Source organism: Antennarius striatus, chromosome 9, assembly GCF_040054535.1.
Source record: "Antennarius striatus isolate MH-2024 chromosome 9, ASM4005453v1, whole genome shotgun sequence".
Lineage (NCBI taxonomy): Eukaryota > Metazoa > Chordata > Actinopteri > Lophiiformes > Antennariidae > Antennarius > Antennarius striatus.
The window spans coordinates 9146304-9162500 of NC_090784.1; the positions used below are offsets into that span (position 1 = coordinate 9146304).

Consider the following 16197-nt stretch of genomic DNA (forward strand, 5'->3'; position numbering starts at 1 on the left):
CTGTTCTGCTCACTTAATGGTTCCTTCGGGGAGGTCAGGTGTGATGGAGGATGAGGTGTGTCCTAATACGTAGCCAGGAATCCAGCCCTCAGCGGCAGGGCAGTGCTCATTAGCGGCCCGGTACACCAGGAACATGTTTTGCTGATTGCTTGCCAGCATCTGAACCACCTCACCTTGCGCCACACTGATCTCGTCCTCCTTCACCGCCACATAGTCCTGGGTCACCAACATGGTGGACACGCTGCTGCTGCTACTGCTTTCACTCTGTTGGAGAAATGTATTATAAATCCTCAGGCTTAAATCACACAACAGGCACGTAAACACTTTCACGCCCAAACAACATAAAATGCATGTTTATAAGTACATTCCTGTAAAAGAGAAGTGCATTAGTAGCCAACACAGCACACCGAAATGGTCTTACTAAAATGAGTCGTGCATGCAGGAATCTAAACATTGCAAAATGTTTTTAATCTCTCAGAAGTATGGTTAAAGAAAATGGGGTGTGAAAAGTCATTATACAAGAAAAAAGTTATTTCATAGAAGTTGGGAAGCAGAAGTTAAAATGAGGAACTTTGAGTTTAGATGATCAGAGTGAAGTTGATGCAAAGAGAATATTGCAGTTCATCAAGTGAAGGATAAACATTACAGACCTTTAGACAAAAAAGGAGATATGTTAAAGGGCTCCTCTTCAGTAACAAAATTTGATGAGGGTTAATCATAATCACATGAAAATATTCCTGTACATTAATGAGTTTTTAAAGTACTCTGGTTACTGTTAGTGTCTTTCAGCTGAAGCTCGGAGACAGTGCCTCAGAAAGCAGAGAACAGCTGTTTCATCCATTAGATCCACGCTGTTAGTACTTTTTGGAAGAGTCAAAGACTTTCTGTCACAGAGTTGGTGAAGTTAGTACGTTTACATAGCTACTACATCGATGTAGTAGTTGTTGCATGTAAAAGCCATTCTCAGAGCCAGCGGCAGGGTGACTGACTTCCAGTCAGTTAGGGTTGGGTTAGTGGCAAGTGTAAGGGCCTCACTGAAGCCAGGGCCTCCACTCGACATCTTACCCCATTGCTCTGGGTGGAGTGAATGGACTGCTCGCTGGTGGAGGAGCAGGTGCTCATGCGGTCTATGTCCTTACTGTTGGTAGAGTGGCGGTGATGAGAGGGCGTCCCGTGGCTCCCTCTTACCAAAGAGTCCCCTCCACCACTGCTGTCGTTGGAGAAGGAGCCAGGCCGGCTGGCGAGACTGGAGGGCGTACCAGGGACCATGCCCCAGAAGGAGTTGGCTTTGTGAGCTGGGCTGGAGGGGACAAATGGTTCCAGTCCTCCTCCGGGGGACTGAGGTGAAACTAGAGGAGCGACTGTTCCAACTCGAGGGTTCTTTAGAGGCAGATTCAGAGGAGCCACTGCTATCTGTGGTATACCAGTTGTTTGATGTTTCTGGGTTTCTTCATAGCCCCCCAAACCCAGTCTGGTACTGCCCTCCATGTTGTCTGATGGTCTGGTACTGTTATTACTGTTACCCCCTTGAGGACCATCCAGTCTCCTCATTTTAGGGACTTCTAACGTATCTCCATTTCTTGTGCTGTCTGAGAAGGGGTGAGTGGGTGGGGACTGGGTGTGGCAGGAAGACCACATACCTGCTGATCTGTTGGGTCCCTCAGGACCCGGGGGGTGATGGTGGTGAACGGGTTGGGGGAGACGCGAGGATGGCTGTGGGATGCGAGAGGGTCGGGAGCGAGGGCCACACAGAGAGGAGTTGGTCGCTGATCCACCAGAGCCTCCGCCACCGCCACCGCCTCCCCCTCCCATGTTAGGGGTACTGTTGGAGCTGCTGCCTCCTGGTAGGCCACCAGTACTGCTGCTACTGCTGGGTGGACCACTCGGCCCACCACCACCCACATGGTTTCTCTGGTACTCGATGGGGGACGTCAGAGCTATGAGAGAGAATGCATGGTAAGATTACACTGAAGTCACAGAATCATATATGTGTAACTATTTGAATCTCCAGAAAACAATGTGAAATGATTGAGTTTTCAACACTTTCCCCAAACTTTCCTGATATTTTGGACTAAGACTTATGGCCATGTGAGTTTATTTCCACAAAATATCCCAGGGAAGCACATTGGTTACGTACCATTGAGGAAGTTGCGCTGGTTCTCCAGTATTTGGCTGACCTGGTGGACCCACACTTGACTGACTCCAGGACTTGTTGAATGGAGGGTAAATCTCTCCAGGTTTCCACTTGAAGATCTGGAGGTGAGTGTGAACTTACAGGGGTCATCTGTATTTTCCTCCAAACCCAGCCAGCTCACCTATAGTGAGAGGAAGGGATGAAGAGAGACGTGAGAGGGGAGCAAAAGTAAGGTAAAAAGGTCATGTGGAAAAGGAAAACATTAAAACTGAAAATACAGGAACAGACAATCTCAGGATAGTGTGACTTTGTCAAATGTGAGAGGCTTATATTTTTGTCTACATCAATATTTCCTGAATTTTTCCTGAACTACACTAACCTTGATGCTGTTCTTAAAGAGGTAGCCTGGAGAAGAAAAGCCCTTCTTTTTGTCTAGGGGTTCACTGAAGATCACAATCTGCTCAAACAAGAAAACTCTCCTCTCTTTCATTCTGGACAGAAGTCCACCATCTTGATCCGACACAATAAATGTGTCTTGGAGGAGCAGTCTGCCCTGTGCCACAATTTTACCCTGAGGAAAGAACAGCAGAGGGAAAGACAGACACGTACCAGATAAGCTACCTGCAGCATTAAATACATATTCATTAAAACGGAGAGTAATGTTTAAAATGGAATGGATTTTTTCATAGAATAATTACTTTTTATCATGGATTATAATTAGGGATGAACACACATTTGTAGTCATAACAGTCTTACTTCAAAACCTTGGAGGCGACCAACATTCATCATGTCATTGCAACGCTTGGGCACCACACACATCACCTCCACAGCTTTCTGTAGTACGGAATGAGACACATAAACATTAGAGAAAACTGCAGGAGAGTGTAAATAATGTCGACAGGCCGGGTTTAGGGAGCAACACAGCAGTAAACACACACAATTATTGTACATCATCTTTTCACAAATTTTGGGCTGAAACCTGGGGATCACTTACCTCCAGCTCTGTTGTATCCACCCCAGCCTTCTTGGAAATTTTAAAAAGATCCTGGAAAATAGTCAAAATATATTAGAAATATATGATATCATGATTATAATAATAATAATAATAATTATTATTATTTATTTTAATGTGAGAATAATGGTGGTTGATTTACCTTCAGTAATAGCTGGTATTTCATTATGCGTTGGACGGGTTTGATTAGCAGGTCAGTGATCTGCAATCTGTGGCCCAATCGTTGCTTGAGATCCTAATTAAGATATAAATATTATTATCTCTTGAACATAGTAATCCCATTTTAACATATTAGCTGTAAAATGGTTTGGCAATCTTACTTCAAAGTAAGTGTCAATGTACTCTGACACAATATGCTCAGATTTAGGTTTATTCTGGCAGTACACAATGTACATGTGTAACCTCCGCTCCTGCAAGGGGAACCAAACCAGAGAAACATGTTACATTTTAAAAGTGAGAAAAAATTTTTAGAAAATAAATTTTCCTCAACAACAAAAAAAGTGAAATGCAAATACGTTTGTCACCTGTTTGACAAATAAAGGAGCCAGCCGGTCGGGATCGTCCAAACACTTCTCAAGTTCTCCAAGGAAAAAACTTTGACAACATAACAAAGAAATGTATTGTTAAAATTGATAAAAACCTTCATGCGGCAGAAAACTTGTTTCTGGAGAAATATTGCCATCATACTCTTTGTGCCAGTCATATATCTGATGAATGTTTCCAAAGACGATCTTATCTTTTCCTCTCATGTCATCAGGAACTCCTTCCTCCTTCATCCTGCTCATATAACCCTGGAAAGAACAAAGTTAGTTCATTTATAAAAACATGCAGAAATTAGATTTAAAAAATCCATCAATCCATCCATTTTTAACTACTTATCTATTTTGGTTTCTTTTTCTTACCTCCACCACTGATCCCAGATCTCTGACATAGTCCCTCTCAGTCTCCACCAGCTCCAGATGCACATAACTGAGTGACAGGAAATAAAACAAGTCACTGTCTAACACTACTCTAATGCACTTAGCTGTGGGTGAAGACTGGAATTTTCCATACAAACACACTTATGAAGATGAACATGATAAAATGATTTGTTAGTAGGACACAAGAAATAAACAGGTCTCGGGTTTGTAACTCACTGTCGTCGCTTGAAAAAGCCTGACTTGCGCTCATCAGCCTCATCGATGGGTGAGGAGGAAGAGAGGAGAGAGTTGTCAGAGGGGTTGAGGGAGGGGGAGCTGCTGTCACCTTGTTCTACCGACAGAGAGCTGGGACGATCCTCCAGAGACTGAGGAGAGGAGACGAGAGGAGAGGAGAGGAGAGGAATGGATGTCAAAAGACAGAATGGTCACAGAGTACTGTACATATGTAGGCCAGTGGACATACAATATCTATGCTGAGGAGATTGGCAAGCACACCATGATCATTTGTCGGAAAAGTGGACAGCTGGTATTGTGCGTCACAGTCCTGACAGATGACTAGTGAACCACAATGTCGGTCTCCGCTAACAACACCAGATAATGTGTGTGTGTGCTCAACATAACTACATCAGAAGTCCTTTGGCCCAAACTTCGCCGGGTTTGTATGTTCTTGTGAGTTTTATGATTTCTAGCTCACCATCTTGCTCTTCACCAGCTCCTCGATAGCGCTGACCAGCTCAGCAGCACTTGGTGTCTCTGAACTGTTGGGACGAGCGGACAGACGAGATGCAGACTGAAAATAAAAGTGGAAAAAGAAAGACAGAAAAACTGTTCAGATTTAAGGTGGAAAGCATGACACATCCGAAGGATGGCAGAAGTGCATGCAGATTGTATCCATGCATTCTCACTGGCTACATCTGTATGAGTGATCAGGCTCACCAGTGTTGAGTTTCGAGCCCCGATATGCCACCTGTTCAACTATGGAATTGATGGGTGTGATCTCCCTAGCAAAAGGGTTAATTGGGGACCAAGTTGGAGCCAATCACAGGCTGGTCTCAGGGAGACAGATGTTATGAGGTGGATTTAGGTCAAGGGCAAGCTCTGGGATAGCTCTTTAAGCATGAGAACCAGACATGTTTAAGCAACTTATTTACAGCAGAGAGCATTGCTTAATACTTCAGCAGAGCCGCTGCTGAAGAGCCCATGCTGAGACCCTGGTGACAAGCAATCAAAACCAGACTCAATGGAAATTCACCATTTAGTCTCACAAAAACTTGTGGATGGAGTATGCACTTCACGAAAAGAAGAACAATTACATTCCAAGGGAATGACATTTAGTTGATAAAACTCAAAGGGGGATCCAAAGTGCAGAAAATGGACTGCTTTCAAATGGAGAGAGTGGGAAACTCGGAAAGAAGAGAAGCAGAACAGAAATCAACATAAAACTAAAGGAGGGAACATGTAACCATCAGGAACATAAGAGAAAAAAGAAGTAATTAGTGCCAAAGTAAACGTTAGTCACTCTAAGCCCTGAGTGCATGTTTAGGGGTTATTTTTACACTTCTCCATGGAACCTTTGTATTATGACTGCATAAATTCAAAATAATATCAAAATAGAATCCCTTATTAAGTAAGAATACAATAATTTTAGGTACACGTGTGTGTAATTTCTCAACATACATAGTTTTTGTCAAGCTGGGAGTGTTTTTTACATTTCTGGAGTGGCCAATGATGAGATCCAGACTGATATCCACCAAAACCAAATGGGTTGGTTGAGCATCTTAAACAGAGTTAGCAGTAACTCTGAGCAGCTCTGACTGAAGAGTGGGCAAAAATTCCACAGTGTTGCATCTAATCCAGTCCATGAAAGGGGAGCATCTAAAGTACTGATTGCGTAAAGTATTGTACACTCCAGTTGTGTCAACCAAATTTATGGTGCATGTGTCTCAGCATTTGTTCCTAATTACATTAAGACCCAATAAATGTTAATAAAAAACAAAATACTGGTTGTTATGTGACAGAGCAAACCCAAACAAATCGGTATATTGTTATATCAATAACAATATCATAGACATATATGTTTTGTGGTGTTAAACCTTATATGAAAATAACACGCTTGGAGTGGTGCTGTGCATCCTGCTTTCTATCTGTGACTCGTATAGTTATCATGAATGTGTCTGCATATATCTACCTTGTCATCTTGGGAGTCAGGCTGCAGCAGGCTGTGCTGCTGGATGGCCATAGGAGGAGGTAAAGGTACAGCATCAGCACCCTCCTCTCCTTCCTCCTCACCGCAGCTCTGCATGCCCGATGAGGAAGACTTGGATAGAGTGCCGCTGCTAAGTCCTTCGTTGCGCATACGCTGGAGAGAGAACAATGTTTGTTAAGTGGTAGGTAAATCTTCAGACTGGGCTCATTAAACCACTGCTCCTTACTTCCTCCAGCGTCTCATCCTGTGGCGTGGCAGCACTGTCATCAGAGTCCTTTTGTGAGCCATGTATCGCTTCCATGTTCTTCCTTGTGACATCACGGTTCTTCTTGTGCTTGTGGGCAAGTTTCTTGATGTGTCCGTCTGCTTTGCCGGAGCTGAGTCTTCGAACAGGGCTGGTCAGCCACTTCCTTAATGTGTTCCCTGGACGTTTAGGGCCTGGTGAACTGTGAGGACCCAGGGTTTGGCTGGAGCCTGGCTGTAGGCCGTCGTTACTGGATACAGACAGCGTGTCTAAACGTAAGGAAAGAAAGAAGGAATCATGATATTACCACAAATATTTGCATCACTAAGAAGAGATAGGAGTAACAGTTGGGGGACTGTAAAGGTTTATTTAGAAAATTTATTTTCATTCATTTTATTTTTCCATTGAAGCTTTATTAACACTCTCCAATCAGACAAGTCACTCACTTTGACTCTGGGATCTACTTTCTGGCATTTCACACGTGACACAGATATGTGTGTTTGGATATATTGGACAGCTATAAGAAAATGTTTTGAACTCTCCCAACCAGAGCTGACAGGTGGATGCTGGGTAGGTGGTGGTCGGAGGGATGAAAGTACAGCGATAGAATGGTCTTGGACCAACAGAAGTATTGATGAACAAAGGTGGAGATTGAAAATTGTTAAAGCCGCCAAACTGGGAGGACCTGTGATGATGAATGAGAAGAATGAGGCATGCGATGCAGATACGTGTTTGTAGCAGCGCAGCTCGAGCCACTTGTCTGAACTTACTAGCAGGTTTTACTCTATTTTACTAAATAGAACTTCAAAGGCCACCATATAAGCTTGTGAGTTTTCACATGGTTTTCATCTGGTTACAAAACATATAAAACAAAATGCAATATATGTATGTGATTCGTCTTTACTCTGCTAGTACTGCATGTGTTAAGTGCAATAGGCCAACTGGCCTCCTCCTCACAGTGATGGAGGTTTTCTGGGGAATCTGTAGGAGTTAATCTCTTCAACTTGCAATGGAGTCATAGAAAACACAAAGGGATGCTTAGAGGTTTTGTCTGAATGCATCACAGAAATGACCCGTCTGGTCACTCTCTCTTTGATTGCCCTGATATATCAGTTTACCAGGCTGCCATCAAAAATGCTGCAACATGCAACAGGATGAAGAAACAAAACCTCTTGACTGGTTCAAGTCATCTGACCAAATAGCCTGTTGTAGATGAGATCATGTTGGAAGTTAGATTTGTGTGCTGATATAATACATGACTCCGGTTCAGACAACACAACACATCACATTCTTTGGACAAATATTTCTCACTTCCAGCTACACTTTACCATTAAAGTATCCCTTTGTCTGCTGCCAATTGTTATTCATATAGCAATGACAAACCCAAATAGCTCTTTGGACATGATAAAACTTTGGCAGTTCCCTGGGAACATCAGAATATCACCAAAAAACATGTTTGGACATAGCACCACATGGATTCTGTAGTTTTCAGCCTCCCATGCTGGATGGGTAGTTAAAGCTGAGCCTGACAGACCACAGATAAGACTGATTAGAAAAGAGTCCTTATTTTGCCCTGAAAAATGCCAAGTGCACAGTGCAACACCTGTACCAAAGTAATTCCAGAGAATATACAAATTACGTGACAGCTAATGTGATCAGGGAGACAGGTAGGAGAGTACTTGGTGTGTCATCTGGAAGGAAAGTAGATAAGGAGACTTGGTGGTGGAATGAGGAGGTACAGGAGTGTATACAGAGAAAGAGGTTAGCTAAGAAGAAGTGGGACACTGAGAGGACTGAGGAGAGTAGACAGGAGTACAGGGAGATGCAGCGTAAGGTGAAGGTAGAGGTAGCAAAGGCCAAACAAGAAGCTTATGAGGACTTGTATGCTAGTTTGGACAGTAAGGAGGGAGAGACTGATCTATACCGGTTGGCAAGACAGAGAGATAGAGATGGGAAGGATGTGCAGCAGGTTAGGGTGATTAAGGATAGAGATGGAAGTCTATTGACAGGTGCCAGTAGTGTGATGGGAAGATGGAAAGAGTACTTTGAAGAGTTGATGAACGTGGAAAATGAGAGAGAGCTAAGACTAGAAGAGGTGACTGTTGTGGACCAGGATGTAGCAAAGATTAGTCAGGATGAAGTGAGGAGGGCATTGAAGAGGATGAAGAGTGGAAAGGCAGTCGGTCCTGATTATATACCTGTAGAGGTTTGGAAGTGTCTAGGAGAGGTGGCAGTAGAGTTTCTGACTGGGTTGTTCAACAGGATCTTAGATAGTGAGAAGATGCCTGAGGAATGGAGGAGAAGTGTGCTGGTGCCCATTTTTAAGAACAAGGGAGATGTGCAGAGTTGTGGCAACTACAGAGGAATAAAGCTGATGAGCCATACAATGAAGTTATGGGAGAGAGTAGTGGAAGCTAGACTAAGGGCAGAAGTGAACATTTGTGAGCAGCAGTATGGTTTCATGCCAAAAAAGAGTACTACAGATGCAGTATTTGCGTTGAGGATGTTGATAGAGAAGTACAGAGAAGGCCAGAGGGAGCTGCATTGTGTTTTTGTAGATCTGGAGAAAGCTTACGACAGGGTGTCCAGAGAGGAACTGTGGTATTGTATGAGGAAGTCTGGAGTGGCAGAGAAGTATGTTAGAGCAGTGCAGGACATGTATGAGGACTGTAAGACAGTGGTGAGGTGTGCTGTAGGTGTGACAGAGGAGTTCAAGGTGGAGGTGGGACTACATCAGGGATCAGCTCTGAGCCCCTTCTTGTTCGCTATGGTGATGGACAGGCTGACAGACGAGGTTAGACAGGAATCACCATGGACTATGATGTTTGCAGATGACATTGTGATCTGCAGTGAGAGCAGGGAACAGGTGGAGGAGAAGCTAGAGAGGTGGAGGTTTGTCCTGGAAAGGAGAGGAATGAAGGTTAGCCGCAGTAAGACAGAGTACATGTGTGTGAATGAGAGGGACCCAAGTGGAAGAGTGAGGTTACAGGGAGAAGAGATCAAGAAGGTGGAGGATTTTAAGTACTTAGGCTCAACAGTCCAGAGCAATGGAGAGTGTGGAAAAGAGGTGAAGAAGCGTGTACAGGCAGGATGGAAAGGGTGGAGAAAAGTGTCAGTTGTGATGTGTGATAGAAGAGTTTCAGCTAAAATGAAAGGAAATGTGTACAAAAGTGTGGTGAGACCAGCGATGTTGTTTGGTCTAGAGACAGTGTCACTGAGGAAAAGACAGGAGACAGAGCTGGAGGTACCAGAGATGAAGATGCTGAGGTTCTCTCTGGGAGTGACCAGGAAGGATAGGATCAGGAATGAGTACATCAGAGGGACAGCACATGTTAGAGGTTTTGGAGATAAAGTGAGAGAGGCCAGACTGAGATGGTTTGGACATGTCCAGAGGAGAGATAGTGAATATATTGGTAGACGGATGTTGAGTTTTGAACTGCCAGGCAGGAGGCCTAGAGGAAGACCAAAGAGGAGGTTTATGGATGTAGTGAGGGAACACATGAAGGTAGTTGGTGTGAGAGAAGAGGATTCAAAGGACAGGGCTAGATGGAGGAAATTGATTCGCTGTGGCGACCCCTGAAGGGAAAAGCCGAAAGGAAAAGAAGAAGAAGATACAAATTACGTGACAAAAAATTTGTTCCCATTGCAACTGGGTAAGAGAAACTTCAATAATTTTTGTGTCATTCTGAACAGCAAGACAGCAAACAAGTTATATTTAATCAAATTGCTTCAAAATGTGACGCAAATACAAATATAATGAATATATCTGCGGATTGCTCAAACTACTCTAGCCAGTTTACTGCCATGAAGCTAATGGTTGCATTCCACACCATGGAATAATACATGAATGAGTCATTCATAATGGATACAGAAGAAATATTTTGATGGCCTTCTGAGCTGTGACTTATGCTAACAATAAAATGAATATGTTAAGGCAGAGAGGGAGAGAACACATCATTTTCCGGTTTTTCTTTTTCATTTTCATATCAGAAAGAAAGTCAGATGGAAATGGTTCTGTCATCCAAGGAAGACTAGCTTAAACTACTTTGGGGATCTTTAAATTCCGCCCAAAGGGCGCATTTAACCATGCAAGGCATGCTGGCGTTGTCTGCTCTGCTCCAGAGAAATCTGATGACAGATAAGCTCTTTTACAAACTCAACACTTAGTATAGATTTCAGGAGTACAGTGTGATTTAACTGCCTCTTCTGATTCCCCTGTGATAATAAATGAAAACCAGAGTCACAACAGCTTGTTACGATACTGCTCTGGAATGTTTTAGTCATGGGCACGAACACGCAGCCTATTTAAGGCTGTAAATCTGATGACACAGGACACCTTAGCACTTACTATTGTTGGTATCTTGATTCTTTAAAGCTTCCAAGTCATGTAAATTATTTCAACACAATTCATAATTCATCTTAAAAGCAGAAAGTACAGCTCCTGACAAGGCCTTGAATTATTATGGTTTAAAAATCCTTTGCGTAAACAATTTCAGCGTCACACATCTGTTATTTTCTAATGTAAACCAGGTCCTTCAGTGCTATTTTTATGAGAACTGATGACCTTCATCACACACCTACTTGTGTACACAATGTAATACTGGGGTGACAACCTGTGTTTTAGAAGAGGGACTCGACACAGTTTCATGCAGAGCATACAGATCGCCTCACTGGGGTCACAACCTAACATTTAGCCATGCTACTAACAAGCGTGTCTCAGCTATTACCTGAAGCTGCTGGGCAAGGTAGTAACAGTGCCTTTTATCAAAACAAACTTTAATCCATGATTTTTTAGCAATGATAATAATAATAGGAATGAAACAACTAAAAAGTTCACACTGACAGACACACACACGTTACTACCGACATGCTCTGATTGAAGACATCGTGCTAACTGGGGTTGAAATGGATGAAACACGGGGTCAGCAGCCTTGACAAATTCCTCCTCTGTAGAAAATAACCCTGGAGACACACATTCACACATGGGGGCCATGACCTCTGCCTTTACCCTGCAGTGCATAATTCACCGTGGAGACACCTCAGGAACAGCTGGGCAGGCTTGCTCCCATGGGACACAAAAAATGGAAGTCACTTTTACTGCATGGGTGCCTCTAGCTAAAAGGAGATGATCCTGGCATTTTTCTTTTATTCAAGGAATTCAACTGAGTAGCAGAAATATATTATTTTAACTCTTAAAGATTCTTAAAAGTCTGATGCTCTAAATTTATATCAAGAGATCAAAACTTCCAAAAAACTAAACCAATAATACTTTAGGGGTTTGCATTGCTGCTATGCTGACAAATTGCTGGCAAATTCTGATTTAATCAAACTAAGAGAGTAGTACCCTTTAACATGCAGTGTAATGTAATACAATATGATGTAATCTGATATGAAAAATGTTTTGATCCAATAAATATAATGTAATCTCTCAGTACCTTATGTTTACAAACCTTTTATAGAACAGGCTGTTTATTGCAGGCTTTAAAATATATTGTATTGAACCTTGGTTAAATTAACTGAACTCTCTCTGGAGCCTTTTTGCATTAAATGTGTTTGTTTGCTGGTTCATTTTTCAGTAGATGTTTAAAACCTTCAGAGCAAACGCTCTCCAATGCATTTATAGATGCTCGCTAATTTATCTGTAAGTTGGCAACAAGCTGTCATAATTCAGCCACCAATTATTTGTGCTACTGCCAAGAACATGCTAGATTCACAAACTCTGCCTGCGTCTCAGAATAGGAAGGGGGAAGGGGTGGTGGTGGTGGGGGGCAGCCATATAACTGAAATGATACTCAATGTCCACGTAGCTCTACACAAGCATGCTTGGGATACCAGAGGTGTCACCAGGGAGCATCTTTCGTGTGGTCTTATCTTCACAAGGAAAAGAGATACAAAGGCAGAACTTTTATTTGATGTGGTTGGAGACAAGCTATAAGGGTGGAGGTAAAACATGTGGGGAAAATCCAGAGGGGTTGATTTTTTTTTTCCCTGAAGTGTAAAAACCTGGATTAGCCATCATTAAGCAGGGCATGGAGTCGGCATGGGAAAGAGGTGACTGACCTCTTCCTTAAAATTCAAGCAAGATGCTGAGGTTTCAAAGGCGTTGTCTTTCTGACTGATGCAAAAACGTCAGACAAAAGAAATCAGGAATGTGAAAACTCATCATTTTCATTTTCTGCTCTGTTCTATTTTATTTGACCTCATTATTTTCTCCCTGGAGTCGCCCTCTGCACATCTGCACAGCACACATCTGACACACAGATAGATTCAGAGACAAACCCATCAGTGTGGTTTTAGTAGATTTACTCATCACATAACAGTGCATTCACCAAATTACTTTTGCTGCCATAATGCCACCATATAATCCACGATTGTCCTCCCAGTTAAAGCTGCTTGAAAATAAGTGATGCACAAAATCAAGAACTGTACTTGCTTTGAACAATATTTGACATTCCACCTTTTAAAAAAGCATATTTTGAAAATAAAAACTACCGGTACATCATCCCATACTTTACTTACATCAAAACCTACCCTGACATAGAAATACGATACAAGAATATTTCTGCTGTGTAAATTTTTGTATGTCATCACGCTAATCATGACTGAGGCACCTACCAAGATCCAGTAGCCAGAATTTGCAGCTGTCAGAGTGTCGTCCCTTCCCCAAATCCATTGAGCAAAATGGGTTTAAAGACACTAAGGACTCAACTCCATGAGCCATGTCAGTCAAACATCAAATCTCCTGGACTCTGACTTGATTTTTTTTCTTTCACAGCATCTCTAAAGGTACGAGTACCAATTTAAATTGTTACACAAAAAACAAAAAATGTTTTAAGTATCAGAATACTGCAGGAACTACGTGGCTGAGAGGAAGACATTTAAAGTCCAGCATAGAGAAGTAGAAGTCAAATGCAGCATTAGAGAGTAGGATGTTTTTGCTCTTTGTATCTCCTTCCCTCCCTCTTGAACGAGTGGGCTGCTGCGAGGATATTGGGCAAGACTCCACTGTGCCTCTCCCGCTCCATGGGGATGTCTGTAAACATACAGCACATCTACCGTATTACCCTTTGTAGAAGCACCCACTCAGTTTGTGGGGGTGGGTGCACATTTCACAGGCATTAGGATGCACACAAGTCGAGTATGCTCGGAACAAATATAGACTTGGTTATAAAACCTAACAGAAGTTGTTGATTGCAATATTCATCATTTTTATCCCTGAAATTCAGAGTTGCTGTAATGAATCTCTCTTAATTACACTCAAAGGATCTGATTTCTCAACTACCTCTGCTTTCTTTCACTGTCACTTCATCTGACATACAAGCTGGACACAAAGATCCCTTTGTTTATCTGTGAGTGTGTGTTTTTGTGTCTCTCACTTGGCTCTAAACACACTTTCCTGAAGGAACAGGCGCACACTTGTACACACACCACCTGCACTCCGCTCCATGCAGAGTCTTTTAAATGGAGGAATTCTAGTGAAAAAGAATGAAAACCATGATTAGTATGTAGGTAAAAGTGCTCTAAACTCGAGCAGACAAGCAGCTGCCATCTCAACAATTGAATGCTAATTCTAGGGCAAGTGAATCATTTGATTCTTAAAAACTGAGTCCTGAGAAAGACATTGTCTTCAACAGTCAATAATCGTTCTTTGTCAGGCACGGCAGAAAAAGGCCACCCTTACAGAACTTTGGACAAAAAGTCCAAGATGGTTAGTCATAAAAGAAATGAGGATGACAATGGTGCAAAGACATTTTTTTTAAATGATCCTTTTCCTCCAACTCCTTCAATGACAACCCCTGCAGGGAGCAGCTCCTTTTCATCAGTCCCTCTGGCCACCCAAACCGACAGAGCCAGACTCAAACCAGAGCCTCTGTCAGCACAAAGAAATGACAAACAGTGAGGCTGTAGTTGAAAGGAAGAAATAAAATAAGAAATAGGGGAATTCTTCCCTTCTTCCTGTGCTGTGCCAGTAAATCCGTCAGCCAATTCCAAAATTGTGAGTTCATGTACGTACTGTCAAAGCATCCTATAATTTTAAATACAAATGCAGATCTTTCTTGTACTGACTTCAAAGAGCCTGCCAGTAAGAATATTTGTATGTTATATTACCATAGAAACAAGCAGTACAGCTCTCACCCACTCTTTCAGATTGAAGAGGAAAACGACACAAGCAGGAAGTGACAAGACATGCAGACAGCAGCTCAGAACTTAGAGAGGTGTAACACAGGGCTGGTATGTGTGGAGTTTTCTCCCCCTGTTCTCCTCTGTTAGCTATGCCTGTTTAGTATGTTCTCACTGATCAGAGGTGTAGTTAGTGTCAGAGAAAATGTCAAACAACAGCTGTCATTACATAATGTAGCCTGAACCACTGACCAGAGTGTAAAACCAGGAAGTAGTCACTGTCACACCAGGTTATTTAACAACTAATTAGCATCATAATCCACACCTCCATAATGAAGACCTAAAAAAACAAAACAAAACAAAGCAAAAAACAAACAAAAACCCACTACCATCTATGAGCCACTGGAGGCACTACTGGGCCTTTTCAGAGAGGAATATTTAACATGGGGCAATGAGAAGCATGCATGCATGCATGCATGCATGCATTGTCATATGACCACCGCTATATCCGCCGCAGCGGGTCACGGGGAGCTGGAGCCTATCCCAGTGGCATAGGGCGTGAGGCAGGGGACACTCCGGGCACGAGGCCAGTGCACCGCGGAGCCACACACAAAGACATACAACCTCTCACACACACACTCACTCCTACGGGCAATTTGGGACCAGCCAATCAACCTGAAGCGCATGCTTTTGGGGGTGGGAGGAAGCCGGAGAACCCGGAGAGAACCCACGCAGACACGGGGAGAGCATGCGAACTCCGCACCGCACACCCGGGTCCGCCGTGTTGTGAGGCGGCAGTGCTACCCACTGCGCCACCGTGCCGCCCCACATCTAATACTAAACGTCTAATAAACTTCGGATCAACTAAAATTAATCATATTGTATATATGGTCACGGAAATAATCATGGACTTCCTTATTCATAACATCTAGTTTTGCTTAACCACATTACATAAAATATATGCACAAAATAAATCACCTGGATGTGATGATAAAAGTATGTTTTTGGACAGAGGTACTCTATCAACATCACATCACACTTTTCAAACAGTGCTGCTGATATGTTGACACATTATCAACTCCACTCGCCCCTTCTGACCCATCTTGTCCTGACTCTTCTTATGCAGATGCTGGTATTATATGCTCTGGGATTGAACCCTCACTAGGATGTTTCATTCAGTGCCTTTGTTTCTCTGGAAGAGGATGGTACTGCATACTTAAGACAAAATAAAGGATTGTGATGTAATAAGATCTGTTGATGCTAACAGTTGTGTAGAATCAAGGATAGTCGTTGCTGTAACATAATCAACACAGAGCTGTGTGTCAAGCAGATTTGCCACAGTTGCATAGCAACATTGAGAAATATGTACATGGTTCCCCAAACAGCTGTTAGGTGAGAAATTAAGGTTTTGCAAGTCACCAATGTTATGTTTGCAAACAAGAAACACATTCTATTAATTTTCCCAAAAGGATCAAGCGTGCATATGTGTATGGATGTGACAAGCAGTTGGTGGGTGAGGTAACAAGATTCCGTAGGCCACCTTTGCTGTTTCCAAACATG

The 16197-nt window shown here is 42.7% G+C and overlaps 1 protein-coding gene across 1 annotated transcript in view; it reads right to left on the minus strand.

Annotated features, from left to right (window-relative positions):
* Positions 1 to 16197, minus strand: part of triob (trio Rho guanine nucleotide exchange factor b) — a 109805-nt gene that overhangs the window by 5406 nt on the left and 88202 nt on the right. The window contains exons 38-52 of the mRNA XM_068324663.1: positions 6499 to 6785; positions 6255 to 6425; positions 4761 to 4856; positions 4283 to 4431; positions 4049 to 4115; positions 3834 to 3937; positions 3671 to 3740; positions 3467 to 3556; positions 3289 to 3381; positions 3129 to 3179; positions 2891 to 2968; positions 2514 to 2705; positions 2138 to 2315; positions 1066 to 1937; positions 14 to 264 (exon numbers count right to left, since the gene is read on the minus strand). Coding sequence (XP_068180764.1) covers positions 14 to 264; positions 1066 to 1937; positions 2138 to 2315; positions 2514 to 2705; positions 2891 to 2968; positions 3129 to 3179; positions 3289 to 3381; positions 3467 to 3556; positions 3671 to 3740; positions 3834 to 3937; positions 4049 to 4115; positions 4283 to 4431; positions 4761 to 4856; positions 6255 to 6425; positions 6499 to 6785 — 2749 coding nt within the window. The remainder of the gene's footprint in view (positions 1 to 13; positions 265 to 1065; positions 1938 to 2137; positions 2316 to 2513; positions 2706 to 2890; positions 2969 to 3128; positions 3180 to 3288; positions 3382 to 3466; positions 3557 to 3670; positions 3741 to 3833; positions 3938 to 4048; positions 4116 to 4282; positions 4432 to 4760; positions 4857 to 6254; positions 6426 to 6498; positions 6786 to 16197) is intronic.